Raw genomic sequence first — 13,317 nt, 5'->3', positions numbered from 1 at the left:
ATATTACAAAACTAAACAACTATTATTTTATGAATATCAACAATCCTACCTGAATACCCTCTGCAAAAAGCCCAGAGGATGATAATTATTTCTATATATTTTTTTTAGTTTTGAAATAACTCCAACTCTTTTACCCTAAAAGCAAACTTTGGTGGTCATGTTTCATAACTGTGCTGCTGAAAACCAATGAACTGAATGTCATTACAAGTGACTAAACTGGTGGAGGTTCCTTGTGGAAATAAATGAACTTGAAGAAAAGAAAATGTGTTTCCAAACAATGTCAATAAAACTGTGAACACAAACTCCAGAATGTCTCAAGAAGATGAGTCTTTTGAATGAAGCACACTTGAAAAAATAGTTGAAAACACAGAAATAATCTTTTGTTTTCCTTAAAATGATACTATTTCCTTAATCAGTTCATTCCATTTCATTTACCTCTCTTTATGGAAATAGTTCAACAACCAAAGGAAATACCATTTAATGTTGAGTGCAGTTTTAAAGTAAAGTTATTCCTCAAAAACGTCTTTGCATGTAATGAGATGCATTTGGAAGATTCCTCATATAATATGGTAAACAAGTCTTATATATTTTCCTCTTTGTTAAAAATACCTTGGCTCACAAATAAATATCCTTCTTGGTGCTGCTTTTAAAAAACAAGGTTGCCTGTGCAGTCATTAACTTTAATAGCCTTTAAATATCATGTTTTCATGACTTAATCTCTGATGAATGAGTTTGCCATGTAAAAACACTGGCTTCACAACACGACGTCTTTTAATCCTTGCACTTCAGAGGAGAAAATAACAGAAGATAAGGCTAACTTTGGCAGTTCATTTAGATTAATTACATAAAAAGTACTTAGCTTATTTTTTGCTTTAGAAGACCTCTCAGCATTTTCTTCCACAGGGAAAATTAATTTCTTTAGAGTAGATGTAACTTGAATGAGTTGTTTCTTTTTCTTTTATTGTTGAAGATATTTTCTTAAGAGTTTTCCAAGGCCCAAAACATAGGAGATAAACAGAAACATGACCAGCTCAGGAAACTAAACTAATGAAAGGCAGTTTAGAATGTTGGGAGTCACACCATTGTCAACCTGCCACCCAATCAGAACTCCTGCCTGTGCCCTCCATCTTGGCTTGGGGTATCTGCAGTACTCTGAATATGGAAGTTAAGGCCCAACCATTTTAACAGTGAATGGACTATATTTAGTTTTTAAACCTAACAATGAAATAAACAAAGAACATAAGGATAATAATTCTTTAATTACCACCTATTTACTATGGAACCTGACAATTGTTTTTAGAACAAATCCACAATTGTATGTTAAACAACCTATTGAATTGATATTCTTCTTTCCGAATCCACAGAGCAGGGGATAGAAAGCGCTGCACACTCGATGTATGGATATTAATGACAAAGCATAGACGAGCCATTTCTTTGTGTCTATTGCCACAGGCAGAAGTTGTGGTAAAGGGTATGGGGGGATTGTGACTCCACCATCTCAAGGTAGATTGTTAGCTGTAAACAACTTCGCTTCACATTGGTTTACAAATCTCTTCATGTCTACAAGTCATGTGGAATGACCCCCGCCAAGGATCATTCCACACAGTACTGTAGCAGCGCTACCATTTTATGCAAACATGCCATTAGATGCTATCTGGAAAGCTGGAACATTAAGTTCATTTCACGCATTCATGCAACACTATTGTGTAGATAAGCAAGCTAGGGCAGACACACAGGTTTGCCAAGCAATACTTGAAACATCTGTTTTCAACAGTTCATTCAACTCAGTTACTTCTAGCTAGTCTATGCAAAGCATCCGATTCGGAGTAGATTCACAAGCCATACAAGGTAAGCATTACTTACCAGTAATAGTCTTTCTGTGGCTTTGATCTGCTTAGTCACATGCACCCACCAAGCCTCGTTGTATGGAAGCTGAAATACAGTGCTCTCATGCACCGTCGTACATCATGTAAAAAAAAATCTGAGGATGTTGAGGAATGAGGGTCATTGGTACCTGCACACACAGAGTAGGGATAGTGTGATGGAAACACCCCTGTTGTCATCCTTTTTAGATTGTGAAATAAAAGTGTAACACTCTGAACCAACCACTAGACAGTGGCCTAAGATAAGCATGCGGCTCTAAGCAGATGCAATCAACAGAAAGACAACTACTGAGTAAGTAATTCTTGCCATATACAGTCAGTGGTGACGCACAACTCCAGCCCACTCTGTACTATGCTTTGGAATGGCAGTAATTGTTTTTTTTTGCAACTGTATAATGCTAATCACAAGGCTTCAAACCCTTCAGAGGTTGTGTGTAGTAAATGTCCCGGTCAGCCTCTGAAAGGTATGATGTGGACGACCACAGTTTACACTATGCATCCTTAAGCTTCTGTGAGAGGGCTGCAAAACTCTACACCTTTTTCCGCAAGGCTTTAGAACATTCTTCAAAAAGGCCCCAAGTTGATGAGACTGAAGAGGCTACTCCCCGATTTTGGGAGGGGGCTGGATGGACATAAAAAGAAAAAGCACAGCAAGAGGTCCTGCTCCCTGCTAGAGGCACTCTTCTTCCACCCGTTCCCAAAAGGGAGACAGTCGCTCCTGCTCCAGGAATGACTCCACTTCTGAGGAATGTTAATGTTAAAGGATATTTGTACTGTGCACTATCCCCACCAGAGTGGTCCCCTGGTGGCTCTGAAAAGGGACGGGTGGGGTGGGAGTTAGTGGGAATAAGCTGGAAAAGTGCAAGAGAGTGGTGATGTGCTGTTGGCGGCCTCGGCCTCGAAGTCAGTTGGCTGGGTTTGGGGTGTTATACGGTTGGTATCCGTCATCTGTTGTTGTTCATGTCTGTGTGGTTTGTTTGTTATTGCAGTGTAGTGAAGTTTGTGCGGATTGTTGTGTTGTAGGTTTGTGGTTGTGTGTGGTTAGAGTTTGAGAGGTGTATGCAGAGGGGTGAAATTGTTAGTGGGTTGGTTAATTAGCCTGGAACCAAGGCGCTAAAACTTCCATACTCTCTGTTGGTGGGGTGCGTGAGCATCTCTGCGTCTCCGTCAAGATCTGGGGCTGTCCAACACTCACATTTCCTTTCCCACATGCCATCCACTCACATTCGTAACTATGCCCAAGTTTGGCACTGGTTGCTTGCGTGGCATGTGGCAGTTCATTTGCAACTATTTTAGGTCAATCCCCCTGCCAATATCCACAACTTAGTTTGAGTGTGGCAAGTGCTGACGTTCATGCACCTCTATACAGTTATGATCTCTAGTAGTGATTATGGAGCGGGTGTGGTTGTATGCTGGAAGTTGGCTAGGGATGCTGATTCCGTCTTTATGGGTGTCGCTTGTGTCCTATTTTACTTAGTGTTGTCTCTCTTGTTGTAGTAAGAGTTTCTTTATTCAGTTCTAGGTGTTGTCACTGTCGTCCTAGATTTGTCATCATTTTCTTCGTGTTAGACGTTCGGTAGTTTAGTTTTTCAGCTTGAATCTGTGATGTTGAAGAGCCAGGAATCCCCATCTATGGTACAGTTCCCCATCAGTTTCTCTGCTCAGAAATAGTGTGAGGAAATCAGGCAGCAGATGATGGACATCTCTGCGAAGACCGTGGCGACAGCCGCCTTCACTTTATTACTGGCCCGCTGGCCTTCGCTCCAGTTTCCAGAGGAAAATTATATGCAAAATGGGTCAGATCTATAACCCCCTATCTGACAGTATTTGGATGCAAGAGAAACAGAGGACTTCAATCAAGAATTCCATCACCGTGATAAGGAGCTGAGTGGACTGGCTTTCAACTCTGCTATGCTTGTGGTCTGGACACCTTGCCCAAGCTTGATTGTGCAAGCTGCGGCTTATGACAAACCTCACATGTCTTTTCAGAGGACTCTCTTGCAGAGGCCTGCAACCTTTGGCTCTCCAGTTGTTTTGGACTAGGACTCCCATGATGCCTTAAGGTGGGGCAGAAATAGATTTTGGGGCATTATGAAGTCTCATTTTAATGGGACCTATACTCCATTTTGTTTTAGAGTCCACTCTTTTCAGGGAACCCATGTGGCAGCCCTTAAGTGGCCATTGTGATCACGTGGGTTTTTTGTGAGCCTGTAATCGCACCCCCTCTACAGTGGTTTTGAACTGGTTTAGACCACCTTGTGGCCCCGAGCAGGCCAAAACCTTAGTTCGAAGTCCCATCATGGGATTGGTGGGCTGGCAGAAGCCATCCCCTGTGAGTGAAATTATATTTAGGCGAAAGCCTGTTCCTGCACTCGATTCTGCTGGATTTTTGGAAGGCAAGCAGGTTGGCTTACCCTTAGGACACTTCTTCTGTCAAACAGTTGGCGAAACTGTTAAACCCAGCCTGGTGATACTGGTGTCTCTTGTCTCTGGTCTGGTTTTCATTGTCCGAGCTGGGCATACGTCACGGGTCTCCTGCTAATGGTCCTACTCATGTGTTTGGGTCAGAGCTTCCATACTGGGACAGTTTTCAAGGCCAGTTTACCACAGTTTACCAAAGTGTGCAACAGTTTGCCACCATTTACTGCCAGGGTCTTGCTGTTGGAACCTACTGCCACCTAGAAAGTTTTTGGACTCCCTACACCCCACCAAATATACTTCCCACAGCTGTCCCGGGACACAAGCTCTATTCTACTGCTGTATGGGGCATTTTTTGGTGCTGTGCCACTCCTGTTTGCCCGCTGAGCCACTGGGGTCTGCCGTGTGCAACTCTGTCGTCCTGGAGCCATCTGATTGCTGATTGCATTGTGGATGGTGGGTCCACCTCCTCGAAAGGACAAGTGTTCTTCTTTTAGGCCATTGGGGTTTTTATTGGATCAGGGTTCAAATCCCTGGGTAAATGGATCTTTAGTTTTAGCCTGCGAAATGAAACATTTATTTATCAGGGTGGGGGTGGGTATTGCTTCCTGGAACAGTGTTTTCAGGAATCAACACCATAGGTACTCACCTTCCTGAGTTGGTGGATTGTTACTGATACTCCTACTCGTGGTCTGTGGTCATAGATCCCTGCAAGTAGACTTGAACCAGACCTGCTTGGTCTGGATCTCTTCCTTGGTGTATTTTCCGGTGTCCCCTGGTGTGGTTGCTGCTATCTCTGCTCCTGTGGGGGAAGAACTGTGACTTGCATAGCTTTTTCATCACAACTCCAGATTAGCCTACAGACTTGGTATCATTGGTTTCTATGTGGCACTTTTGCAAAACTAGAATTCCTACAAGAGACAATGTGACTAACTCTTTCAAGTACCACTAAGAAGTACTTACCTGAACTGTGACGTTGTTCTAGTGTCCTGCTATGATCACTGGAGTTCTCCTCCAAGCCCTGGATTTTGTGACTTCCATTGATTTATTAGGGCTGTTTCAATCTATGCATTACACTTCTGCCTCCGGATATAAGTTGTATCACTGTGTGTTACTTATTTGTTTTCCTACTTGGAGTGTAATATGCCTCTCTAGACTTGGTAGTATAAACCTAAAATATATCCTAAACAGTGGTAGCCCTCCTGGCTCTGTCTGACATTGTGTTCCCCTGTTTTACTACCTTCGTGTTTTCCCACTGTGCTGTGTGCATATGTGTTGGGTGTTCTACTTAACTAGAGTGTAGTAGGACACCGCTGACTACATTCTGTGTGGCTTTTTGGATCCTAATTGTGATGATATCGCTGAATGGTTTATTTTCAAGGGGTCTACTCATTACTCTCCTCAAAGTCTGACACAGGTATGGGACTTGCATTTTAGGGCTAAGTGATGTAGGCCTTAACTGGCCTATATCTACACTGTGCTTTGCTGTGTATTATTTTTTGCTGGAGTACCTATTTATCTTCACATAGATACTTTCTGTGACCCTGTAATAAAAGTACACATTTCTCAGGATACCTCTGGTGTTTTCATTTGTGGCGACTATTGGGAATAATTGTACTTCTTGTTGTAATTACGCCCTCCAGACGTTAGCCTGACTGCTCTGCTTAACATTAGAAGTGTGTTCTTTATTTTTTTGTGACACAATGCTCTACCTTTAGGTTAGATGGTTACACAGCCCTCACCAGAGGGTCGCACAAAAATGTCCCCAACAGAGGTAGAACGAAAAGTTGTAATCGCTTTGTAAAAATGCGCCACTGTTATAGATGGGGTCCTATTTTGAAACCAGGAGCAGACTGCGACGAGCATCACCTATTCATAAGTCTAAATAGAAAGTTGTTAGAGATTTTATAATGCAAAGTACAGGATAAGGCACGCTGTGATCTTGTGTATGTTGATTACTTTTCAGGGCCCTCACTTTATTAAACTCTCAGGGGTTACTGCTTGAATTCTGTCCATGCTGGTTTGAGTGCTCTCTTAAAGGATTGTCTGTTGGATGCTTGGCAGTGTCCGCTCTGGCCCTGTCTGACCATGCAGTGTGCACATCCCAGACCGCAGGCTTACGGCCTGATTCAGAGGTGTGTGTTATGTGTATGAGTTTCCATGAAGCCATGTATTTTGAAGAAATAAGGGAGTGGCAGTGACAAACGAAGACTGCCGCTCCTGCAAAGCCATCATTTACGCCATGGCAACAGCGATGCTAACCATCTCACTTGTAAGGGGCTGGCAAGGACTGTATTCAGAGGCCAGGACACCCTTCCTGCACCAGCCAAAAGTGGCGTTCATTAACAGTACCCTAGGAGGTGCCGTTAAACACAGCACACAGCTTCCCATTTTAAACATGGCGTTTCTCAGGCTGCAGCACCACTTTTGTAGTTTAATGGAGGTTTATGAAAACCGACTTAAATTAGAAAATGTGCAGTCTATTAGGAAATGCTTGTAATGTCACTGGAGCACATGTTTCCCTCCCAGCGTGTGATTTGAGCGGCTTTTGCTGCTGGAAAGCACATTTCCCCTCCCAATATTTCCACCCACCTCAGAATGATGGTGCTGGAAACTGGAGGGGAGAATGTCGGCTTTCCACGCTATCAATAGCACGAGTTCTCTGCAAAAATGCTGCAAGGGGCCTGGCAATCTATGCCTTTTACTAATTGCAATTATTTTGCCGACACACACTGGCATACAGAATACGTGTGCAGCAGTAGGCAGAACGCGGGTGGCGCACACGGGCCTAATGCACCCAAAAAGTGTACTGCAAGCTGCTTCTTACTAGTACTGAAAAACGATGCTGCAAGGTGCACCATTGGGTCCCATTGTGTTCCAGCTGTCATGGGTGGAACCCTACCAGAGCCCCCGTGGCGAGGAATATGCTTGCTCGCTCAGTGGAATTATTTGGAAGTTCACCAGCCATCACTGACAATTGTGCTGTTTTTATTTTTTCATTTCATCTTCAGTGGACTTGCTGGGTCTCTTAAACTGGCGCTCGAACACTCAGAACATTGCACATAACCTGCGGAAGCTCATGGATGTGAACGGTGGCGAGATTGTAAAGGTGAGGAGGGGGTCTGCACGGATTGACTTGCATGCTCTAACGGTAACATATGGATTCGCCTAGGTCTGGCTTCCTCCCATTTCCAACCTATAGTAATTATGAGCCAGTTAACACAATGTTGAGTCACTTAGGCACACAACTAGTGCTTTCCACTCGTGCCTAGCCCCACCCCCACGGGAAACCTTTACTCGCCACGTTGTTTTTTGTTCTGCTTTGGGAGATGATTGCCCCTAGGAGGGAAAGGGATAGAGAATCAAGCGGGAAAGCATTGTAGATCTTTTCTTTTTTTTTTAAAAGTGTTTGGTCCAAGTGCATGCGTGTGCTGCAATGCCCAACAATTTGTTTACCTCGCCTACTACATGCTTTGCTTTAACGTTACACGTTTGCATTGGAGTTGAGATTAAAGGGAGATGACGCGTGAAGATGAGCACACGACGTGTGGCGGCTGTTTGGTTATTTATCAACCCATTGGCTACCCATGGCCATGTTCTCCCTATATCCCAATGGCCATTCCCACCTACTACTTGCCCCTCCCTGCCCAACATGCATCCTACCGGAATTGTTTTGAGCTAGCTTTATCAAGCAGTAACATCAAGCTGTGGCCTGTCTGTGTTACTTTTAGTCACCCTGCTGAGAGTTAAATGCAATACTGGTGTAATAAAAATGTCTTCACCAAGTGTGTCTTAAGCCACTTGAATTAGATCTGTGCCTTGCACTGACGTCCTATTAAAAACAAGCATTGTGAAAGCCAACAGTTTTGTCTTGTGTACGCTTATTACATAGGCATTTGCTAGACACTATCATATGCCCAGGCAACGTTATGTTGATTTATACCACACACTGCTACCAAGGTGACTTCATTTTCCATCAGCTGGCATCTTAAGACCACTTCCTGCCATTATGGCAGTGCCTGGCAAAACCCTATTCTATGCTTATACAAAAGCCAAAACTGTTGGATTTGCCAACGCTGATTTCTGCTTTTATCCTTTGTCACATCTCTATGGCAAGACTCAGAATTGAGTGACTGTATCTCGTGCCAGAAAACGTTTACCAAGTCCAACCCAAAACCTTTATTTCTGCAGTGTCTGTGGCCCGGACATGTTTGGCCCTACTGCAATGAATGGGACCTATTCTAACACAGGGCACTCATCTCAGAGCAGCGCTGACGTGAAGGAGTTGTATATATCAAACACCATCCCCCTACTCACCCCAGCACCTTTGCTAACCCGACACCCTACTTGTAACTCCATGGATGTGTTTCCTATGTTCAGCACTCTGTTGCTGCCCGTCTAGGTTTGTACTTTATAAATTTAATACATACATACACCACCAAAGTTACTCAAGGTCTTCATCTCCTCCAGAAAGTAAAGTAAACCTTTATGTACACTAGGACTCTGGTTCGGTCACTTGTTTCACTTGACTCACCAGACCTTGGAGTGTGTGTGTTAGGGGTGGGTGGGGAAGGGTGCAGATTCTTTAAGCCCTACAGAGTACCACCAGGTATTGGCATAACCTCTCATGAGCCTGTCAGCCTTCTAGCACTGGGGAATCATTTTGAGATGCTGTCTCGGAAACCTATTTCACTTGTATTGTTTTTTTGTACATATTTGGTCACTTTTCATTTTGATGCAGGAGCAATACTTGTGTTAGTGGTGGATGTTGTTGTACTTTGCAAGAACACAGTAACTTGTTCACTCTCTTGTATGTTTTCTATAAATTGCTTTAGTGGACCGTATGTGACTTTCCCTTGTTTTCATCTGCTCTCTTTTCCTTGTTTTCTACGGAGCTAGGTTTTAGTCGGCATTGTTTTGTTCTTGCAAGAGAGAAGAAAGTGTGTACTTTAATGTTACAGACGGGTTCTTTGGCTATTATTGTACTGGATGAGTAAGAGTGGTGTATGGATAATGATGTGGATTAATATTGGGGACTGGGACAAGGAAGAGTCATGTTGGAGTGATAATATAGATTATAATTGTGAAGTCGTATGAGGAAGGTATCTTACAAATTGAACATCTATCCCCAGTTACCCAGATCATTCTCAGATGGCCATTCAGGGCTTAGAAAAGGGCCAACTACTTCACCTGAACCTAGATCGTTGCTGCAAAGTCATCCTGTTTGAAAACTCGCCTGCGATAAGGGCACCAGCTATCAATCAGACCCTCACAACTGCAATTGTCTCTATTAGAGTCATCTCCCTGCCCCCAATAACATGCCGAAATAAGCTAGTTTTATCTTAAACACTGAACATGTTAGCAAAGAAAACTGAGATGACATGGACCTTCAGTCCTTGCACGTGTAAGAATCCAAGACTCTGTCGGCAACCCCGAGGAGACAGGCTTGAAGCTTGAAAAATCTGGCTGGCTCCTCAACAGCTTTGAGTCTTTTCACGCCTCTACAAGAGTCTAACATGATACGGCCGACATCACAAACGCTGGATTTTCGTCCACGCATTGGCTGGTTGATACCAGCTTTACAGTTATGGATTTCCATTCAACTTCCATTTCTACTCTGTACTGACTGCCTGTTCTTTCCGCAACTTACTCAAGGCTCCCATCATCACTTACTCAAGCCTTACCTGCAAAGTCCTATTCTGGCATCAAAGATAAGATCAGCACAACAATTTAACCCAAAGAAGGACTTCTCCTATGATGAGGCCTTTCTTTAAGGATTTGATGGTGGATGTGTTTCCTCCATCCTTTGTACTACTTCTTCTAACTGTGCCATCTGAACTTGTGCGCAGTTTCTACCTTTGCCTCTCATGGATGTGACTCCTCGCATGCCCCTGTTCTCTTAAATCTGGTACACACATCCCCCTCTGTAGTCTAGGTAACCTCTTTCAAGCTAAGTAGCCTCCCACCTTCTCCAGCATACCCAGTGGGAGATCATCAAACGTTTGTAAGAGGGATACCAAAGAAGACAAGCACTTGCCTCACACAGGCAAAGCTTTTCATTATCACATGGTAGGAGTTATGCAGTTTTTAAACTTGCAAGATCCAGAGCCTGAATTGCTGGAAACGGGGATTCCAACTGCTGTGCTAGCAGTCAAATTGGCAAAAAACAGCCATTCCATTTGGGGCTGATGATTTATTTAAGAGTCAAATACATCATGGGAGACACAGCAGCTAGTATACCGCTCAAATCACACACCAGTGGAAGAGAGGCGGTGCTTGTGGTTCGATTAACCTGCACAGTGAGAGGTGGTAACAGCAGACTTGGGCAAGCTGATATCGGCAAGGAGAAGCACTAGATTCCATTGACAAGAATAGTGCCCTGAATAATTGCTTTCACCAAGACAGAGGTGGGACTTCAGAAAATCTGAGTAAATGGGAACACAGAATGTCATCAAGACCTACCGTCCAAAAAACAAGAGACCTTTTTAGCACGTATTGATGATGCTAAACAGATGGCAGTGAACAGTCGGTGTTGGAGTTGGTGGACAGATACGCCAACGCAGCTTCTAAAGTCTTGACCTGTGAAGGGATGGTTTCAGTCCACAAAGCCAGTCACAGAAGCACAGGAAAAGGTGAGATCTTTTCAATTTGGCAGACTCCAACTATTCCTCTCCTCTACAGATAAGGAATTGGCTAAAGAAAAGCGTAATATTCTACCCGCTGCATCTCTGTCAGGTTTCCTTCCCCTATTCAGGCTATCTTTTTCTTCATTTAAGTTTCCTTCTCCTTATTTCACTTTAATTATCCTTTTCAGATTGGCCTTGTGTGGGTGGGAAGTTTTCTATTATAGTTGGTTTGGCCTTAACTTGCTGACTCAGAATCCTGGTTCTGACCCAAAGCAAAATGGAGTCTCACAGTGTCAGCTCTGATTGGTTGGAAGACAATGCAGAACAACAATGAACATTCTAAACTGTCACTCTGTGCCTTTCATCATCAAAACCCCATCTGAGAGGACGTGTTTTGTGGCTGCTCCTGCTTTAGACTTGGGCCTGGTGGATTTTATCCTTCAGGTGTTAGCAGTTGAGCGGCTACTTTCTTGGGGGTTCCGGGAGAAGACATCAGTTGACAGAAATTCGTTTTTGAAGACAGGAGACTCAGAAGATCTTTATGAATTCGCTCAGGAGATAAGTGACTTTATTTGTACAGTAACTCTGTTCTTCCCCAATGACATTTTCCTTGAAAACATTTGAGAAAAGTTATTTTTTGTACTAGTACTATTGAACTTTTAAAGTTTGCGTGTGTTTTCCAGCGCGGTAGCGAGAGAATCTGTTTGTCGCGTGCGACTTCAAGTGCGCGTGTGTTTCCCAGCGCGGTAGCGAGAGAATCTGTTTGTCGCGTTCGACTTCAAGTGCGCGTGTGTTTCCCAGCGCAGTAGCGTGAGAATCTGTCTGTCGCGTGCGACTTCAAGTGCGCGTGTGTTTTTCCAGCGCAGGAGTTCCGTAGCGCGAGGATCTAAGAATCACGTGCGTATTCAAGTGCGCGTGTGTTTTTCCAGCGCGGGTGTTCTGTAGCGCGTGGATCTGAGAATCGCGTGCGTATTCAAGTGCGCGTGTATTTTTCCAGCGCGGGTATTCAGTAGCGCGTGGATCTGAGAATCGCGTGCGTTTTTATGTGCGTGTGTTTTCTATAGCGCTTGTGCTTCTATGCGAGAACTTTTTGTCGCGTGTGAACTAATGAGCGCGTGTGTTTTCTGACGCGTTAATCTAAGAACCGCGTGAGATTATTGTCGCGCGTGTGGTTTCTAGCGCGTGTCCTTTTTTTTTGCGTGTATTCGTTCGTGGGTGAACTTTTTGCGCGCGTTCTTCAATCCAGGAGGATTTCAACGAGAAGCTCATCTGTATGGACATAATTCTCACGTGTATTCTTCAAGGATTAAAAAACTCAACAGAAGTGTAAATAGTTTGAACAGCTTTGAGAGAAAATAAGAAAGAATCTATATAAGACAATCTAACTGGAGATCAGTGCATTTTGGAAAAGAGACAACGAACTAAGCTTTCCAGAATGGCTTCAAGTAAGAAGTTGCTATAAACTTCATGAGTCTCAAGTAAGAGAGATTTTCAGCTTCTTACAAACTTCTCTAAGAAATTTCAAGAGAAGAACCAGGTATGAGTCTTAATTATTAGTTAAGGATTTAATGTTTTCCCATTCATAAGGTTAGTAAGTAAATAAAGGAATTGTATTTGCTTTTCTTATATCCTCTGCAGGTTCAGCTCTGATTAGCCTTGACGCAGTCTGCCTGGTGTTGTTTTGTTATCCACTTCCCCCTTTCCCTTTGGGGTGTAGTTAACAGAGCTGAATTAAAATCTAGTTCTGGGAATTACATTTCTGGGGGATTGTCGGGGGTTCAGCAGCTTCTGCGGACACAGGACCTCTCAGCCTGACAATCTCTCTTGACAATACCATTGGAGCTTTCCTGCAAGACCTTGCAATCCTCAAGGCAAAATGCACACAGAGGCAGAGCACTGCAGAGCATCGGGGCTTTCCAGACGGGAACCCTAGATTGCACCCACCCGGTTGTTAGGATATGTTAATTATTTCACAAGCCATATGCTTTAAGGCACACCAGCACACTGCAGGGCTACTTTAAGAAGTGCATCCTTATTTTGGAATAATTGATAATGAACATTCTGGGATAAGTAACCAGGTATGGCTACTTAGAGGGAGTTCTAAAGTTATAGCAAGGTTATACAATAGGGTTTAACGGGCTCAATAAAAAAGACGGGAAGACCGAAGAGGGTTGTGCCCTTGACCTTTTCAGTGAAAGGCCCTTACTTTCATGAACCTACGAGAATAAGAAACGCAAGACCCGGAATCAAAGCAGAAGAAACATGCATTGTGTGTCGGAGGTACCTGGGGCTCTCCCACGTTGATAGTCAAGGTTGGGAGAATCGTTTGCCACCGTGGTACTGTCCTTGGCTCCTACAACAAAGCAGCGTCAGTGAGTAGGCACAGCCAG

At 43.7% G+C, this 13,317-nt stretch overlaps 1 protein-coding gene across 1 annotated transcript in view; it reads left to right on the top strand.

The window, feature by feature from the left end:
• Positions 1–13,317, top strand: part of DOCK5 (dedicator of cytokinesis 5) — a 1,209,967-nt gene that overhangs the window by 562,905 nt on the left and 633,745 nt on the right. Inside the window, exon 19 of the mRNA XM_069617597.1 lies at positions 7,313–7,410. Within this exon, the coding sequence (XP_069473698.1) occupies positions 7,313–7,410 (98 nt within the window). The remainder of the gene's footprint in view (positions 1–7,312; positions 7,411–13,317) is intronic.

Source organism: Ambystoma mexicanum, chromosome 10 (genome assembly GCF_040938575.1).
Source record: "Ambystoma mexicanum isolate Mex_15411 chromosome 10, UKY_AmexF1_1, whole genome shotgun sequence".
Taxonomy (NCBI): domain Eukaryota; kingdom Metazoa; phylum Chordata; class Amphibia; order Caudata; family Ambystomatidae; genus Ambystoma; species Ambystoma mexicanum.
Note: the sequence above shows the minus strand (reverse complement) of the source record. Positions and strands in the feature narration are given on the sequence as shown.